The sequence below is a fragment of the Octopus bimaculoides genome, chromosome 3, assembly GCF_001194135.2.
Source record: "Octopus bimaculoides isolate UCB-OBI-ISO-001 chromosome 3, ASM119413v2, whole genome shotgun sequence".
Lineage (NCBI taxonomy): Eukaryota > Metazoa > Mollusca > Cephalopoda > Octopoda > Octopodidae > Octopus > Octopus bimaculoides.
Window position 1 is genome coordinate 17,177,743 of NC_068983.1, and position 5,568 is coordinate 17,183,310.

The window sequence follows — 5,568 nt, forward strand, 5'->3', positions numbered from 1 at the left end:
CCACCACTACTACTACTACTACTACTACTACTACTACTACTACTACAACATTTATTCCAGTACTGTAATGCAACCGAGTTTCTGAGTATCTTTCATTCCATTAACCCTACAAAGACAAGTGAGAGAGGACAGGTGGATGGAGTAGAACAGCTTTAATTGAAAATATCTCAAGTGATTTTGAAGTTTACAGAAACGAGATTGGATATCTTGTTTCATTTCGATATAAAATCATAAATTTATACTGGAGTAAAACAAAAACTCAGTGACGTTCATGGCTTTCTGTTAGACATTAGTTGCGCAAAAGAAGTAGCCATAGTTCTTAACCCTTTGCCCCGTACAAATTATTTTCATAGAATTTTTAGTTATCCCTTGTTTCATGCGTTCTGAGTAATATAAAGCCTTCCTTTCATAAATTCCAAGTTACTCTGGAGGTTGAAAACAAATCGGGAATGTGTATCATATATGGTGTATGGACACCAAGGAAACATGTCCTGCGTATGACATGTGATATACAGGACAAGGTTAAGTAGACACAACCAATTTTCAGACTTGGTTCTGATTTTTTATATTTCTTGCTCTACATCGATCTCCATTCTATTGTTAATTTATCGATCATTTTTTGATTGTTTATTTCTTATTTTGTTTTGATTTTATCACAGTGACTCATTTAAATTCCGTTTACTCATTGAAGTTTCAGTTAAGATCATGAATTTAAGAATATGTAACTATTTTATTTCCAAACTGGTTGTTATACCGGTATGTGTAGTAGTTATTCTTGCTGATGCATCATTACACACACTTATTTCAATTACAGATATATGTTCCAACTCTTTGCCTTATTAAAAAAAAATAAATGAGCCCTTTTTAAAGCCTAGCTAGGGTCATGGGCCCGGTTTCCCGGTTTCAATGCGTATGTGTTCCTCCCAGCTGGTCGGGACGCCAGTCCATCGCAACGTTACTCATTTTTGTCAGCTGAGTGGACTGGAGCAACATGAAATAAAGTGTTTTGCTCAAGAACATAACGCGTCATCTGGTCCAGGAATCGAAACCACAATCTTACGATCATGATGCTGACACCCTAACCACTCAGCCACGCGCCTCCACTCTTTGCCTTATTAATGAGCTTTAATATTTAGAGAGCCGTGAGTTCAAATGCTACCGAGGTTGATTTTGCCTTTCATACTTTCAGGTTCGATTAAATAAGTACCAGTGGAGCACAGGGGTCGATGTAATCGATTTACCCTCTCCACCGAAATTATTGGCCTTGTGCCAAAATTTGAAATCAATATTTAGAGAGCTGAAGGCGGCGAACTGGCAGAACCGTTACCGTGCCAGGCAAAATGCTTAGCGGCATTTCATCCGTCTTTATGCTCTGAGTTCAAATTCTACTGAGGTCGAATTTGCCTTTCATTCCTTTCAGAGTCGATAAAATAAGTCCCAGTTGAACACTGGGGTCGATGTAATCGACTTATCCCTTTCTCCGAAGTTGCCGGCTTTGTGCCAAAATTTGAAATCAATATTTAGAGAGCCGGAAACAATTACATAATTGCAATATTACAAGCACTTTTGATCTGTGACTATCTTACGATAGTAAAATTCTTTCTATTATAGTCACAAGGCCTATAATAGACGGAGGGGATAAGTCAATATCATCGACCTTAGTATAGCTTTGTTAAGCTGTACGCAAGCAAACTAGTGGAGACGAGAATACATTTATCAAGGGTTTATTACTTTACGTACATCAGGGCTTAAGTCACCAGTTATTTCTGTTTAGTTCACTCAGATTCGTTTTACACTCGTTGTTGACATTCCTTTTTTTCTTCTCCTACCGGAAGTCCCTTTTGTCTTTCTACTGACCAACTTCCTAGCTAGTCCGCAGCGAAGTTTCTGTCTACAGTTCATCTGTCACGAATTCTGCCCTTCATTAGTACTGAACTGGTACTTATTTTACCAACGCCGAAAGGAAGAAAAACAACGTTGACCTCGGCGGAATCTAAACTCAGAATGTAAAGACGGACGAAATGCCGCTGAGAATTTTGTCCGGCGTGCTAGCGATTTCGCCAGCTCATCGCCTTTGACTATCTTAAAATAAATTTTCTTTGTCATCCATCCATCCATCCATCCATCCATCCGTCCGTCCATCCGTCCATACAGAGAGAGAGAGAGAAACACCAGACAGACAAACTGCGATATTTTAGTCACTAAGATATAAGAAGCGGGGGGGGGGGGGAACTAGATGGTCATAGCTGGAATGCCCTTAATCATAGGTCTGTTCAATGAAGACTTACATGGAGCTAAGCAACTAACAAGAACTACCACCGGAAAGTAAAATGAATAGAAATTAACCACAACATGGACCAGCAACAGACAAGATATTTCTGCTTAAATCTTTACACACTACAAAAACAAACAAACTAACAAACAAAGTCATGTGCTGGAATCCTATAGAAATAGAAACGCAGAATTGTTAAGCTTTTGTGTGAATGACAAGGATACAAAAGATATAATGAAGCGTAAAGGTAAATATGAATACCAAGGTTATTGTTGAACTGAAAACTACGTTCCAACGTACCTAAAAACAATTTATTAAAGGAAAATCACGTGAGACCGAGAAAATTCATAGTTTGAATCAACACACACACACATTAACACACACACACACACACTAACACACACACACACACACACACACACACACACACACACACACACACACACACACACACACACACACACACACACACACACACACACACACACACACACACCGCAGTTAGCAAACTTGAATAAATTCATAAATTCATAATGCATTGAAGAGGGAATTCTAATATTAGTGAACGGTTTTTTTTTCTGACGGAAGGCTCTGCTTTGAAACATTGAACAAACTTATTTAATTGCACAAACTTTATTTAATTTTGTGGCTTTTATGAATCATCTTAGCAAAACAGTTTTAAATGCAAAGTCTGCACACAGAAGCAGAGTCATTCTTACACTCGAACAGTCATTTTCACACTCAAGTAGAGTCATTCTCACACTAAAGTAGGATCATTCTCAATCCCAAACGGTCAGTCTAACGATTAAGCAGTCATTCTCACACTCAAACAGTCAGTTTCACACTCGAGCAACCATCATCGCACTCAAGCACATTCATTCTAGTAGTGAGAAATTTATAATAAATACATAAGCCATAAAAATGTCAGGATATTTTTTCTTTGGCTTCGTGTTCTAGTTTATTGTATAATATTTGATAAGATAGACACAAGGCCAGAAATCTGGAGGGAATGGAAAAGTCGGTCATATTGGCCCAGTATTTGACTGGCAGTTTATTTTATCGGATCTGGGGGTATGTAAAGCGAAATTGACTCCAGTGGGATTTCAACTCAGAATGTAAACAACCGAAATATTGCAAGATGTCTGATGCTCTAAGGATTTTGTCTATACCACCTCAAGTTTACTATTTTAACCAATTAATGTCCATAGTATGTTTTAGAATAATTATCATTTCACCAACAAGTGAATTTTATAGAAAGATATTTATTTAATCAAAGATGTTGGCTTTAAATTTTGGCACAAGTCCAGCAGTTTCGGGGAAGGGCTTAATCGGTTATATCGACCTCAGTGTTCAACTGGTACTTATTTTATCGACCCTGAAAGGATGAAAAGCAAAATCGACCTCGGCGGAATTTAAACTCAGAATGTAACAACGTACGAAATGCCGCTAAGCATTTTGCCCAGTATGCTAATGATTCTGCCAGCTCACTGCCTTATTTAGTCAGATATTGAAGTGTTTGTTAAATATAACATTTAAATTCTGTTGACTATTGGCAACACTTTCAATATAGTGTGAAAAACCTGAGGAGAAAGAAAAATATTTAGGCATTAACGGGTTAACACTTCACCTGCCCTCTGTATCACACATGATACGTAGGACATAATTCAGTGGCATCCATGCATCACATATGATATAAATTCTCTTTTACTTGTTTCAGTCAGTTGACTGCGGCCATGCTGGAGCACCGCCTTTAGTCGAGCAAATCGACCCCAGGACTTATTCTTTGTAAGCCTAGTACTTATTCTATCGGTCTCTTTTGCCGAACCGCTAAGTTACGGAGACGTAAACATACCACCATCGGTTGTCAAGCGATGGTGGGGGGACAAACACAGACACACAAACATATATATATAAATATATATATATACGACGGACTTCATATATATATATATAAATACATATATACGACGGACTTCCTTCAGTTTCCGTCTACCAAATCCACTCACAAGGCATTGGTCGGCCCGAGGCTATAGTAGAAGACACTTGCCCAAGGTGCCACGCAGCTACATACCACACAGCCACTCCTGCGCCCACGATTCTCAATTTTTTTTTCAACTACCGGAGTAACTTGGGACTTATGAAAGGAAAGCTTTATATTACTAAGAACGTATGGCACTCCGTCGCTTACGTCTACGAGGGTTCCAGTTGATCCGATCAACGGAACAGCCTGCTCGTGAAATTAACGTGCAAGTGGTTGAGCACTCCACAGACGCGTGTACCTTAACGTAGTTCTCGGGAATATTCAGCGTGACACGGCTGACCCTTTGAAATACAGGCACAACAGAAACAGGGAGTAAGAGAAAGTTGTGGTGAAAGAGTACAGCAGGGTTCGCCACCATCCCCTGCCGGAGCCTCGTGGAGCTTTAGGTGTTTTCGCTCAATAAACACTCACAACGCCCGGTCTGGGAATCGAAACCGCGATCCTATGACCGCGAGTCCGCTGCCCTAACCACTAGGCCACTGCGCCTCCACCAAGAATGTATGGAATAAGAGCTAACTAAAAGTCTGAAAACAAGAATGGACGTTTAGAACAAAATTATGAAAATGTTTTGGACAAAGTGTTTACGTTATAACTTCGACCTTCAGTGCTCGGCTGGTCCTTGTTTTGTCGACTTTGTGGGGATGAAGGACAAGGTAGACTATAGTATATTGTAAATTTTAGTAGGCGCAGTTGTTAGGCGGTAGAGTGTTGGGCATTATTATTCTTTATTATCGTTCTGATTTAACTTGGTCTTCCCATCCCTCACTAATGTATAAAATCAGCACCAGTGATACATAAAAGGCCTATTTAATCGACTATACCCTTTCTTTTGAACAATTATTTCCTTGGGCCCGAAATCAATCAATTTAATTTGTAGTTTACGATAGCAAATCATATTGCTTCACTTGGCGAATAATTATAAAGATTCACGATCATCGCTGTTGGCGGAGAGCTGAAGAGAACGTCTCCAAGGTGATGAAAAACTCCTTAATTATAGTTCTCTTCCTGTTTACAGCGCCTAAGGTCATATCTCTCAGGTATATTGAGCTAATGTTAGTTAAGTGTCTTACCTGTGGGCTCTGCACGATGCCTGTTTCAAAAACCTCGAACGATTCCCGTTTCGTGTTGCCATGCTCCCTCATGATTGTCTGAAGCCGGCTTTCAACAACAACAACCACCACCACCACCACCACCACCACTACTACCACTACTACTACTACTACCACCACCACCACCACCACCACCACCACTACTA

General features: G+C 39.6%; 1 protein-coding gene across 1 annotated transcript in view; it reads left to right on the forward strand.

Moving 5' to 3' along the window:
- The first annotated feature begins 434 nt into the window (after positions 1-434).
- LOC106873505 (calpain-A) overlaps positions 435-5,568 on the forward strand; it is a 61,321-nt gene continuing 56,187 nt past the window's right edge. The window contains exon 1 of the mRNA XM_052966071.1: positions 435-521. Coding sequence (XP_052822031.1) covers positions 450-521 — 72 coding nt within the window. The 5' untranslated portion in view covers positions 435-449. The remainder of the gene's footprint in view (positions 522-5,568) is intronic.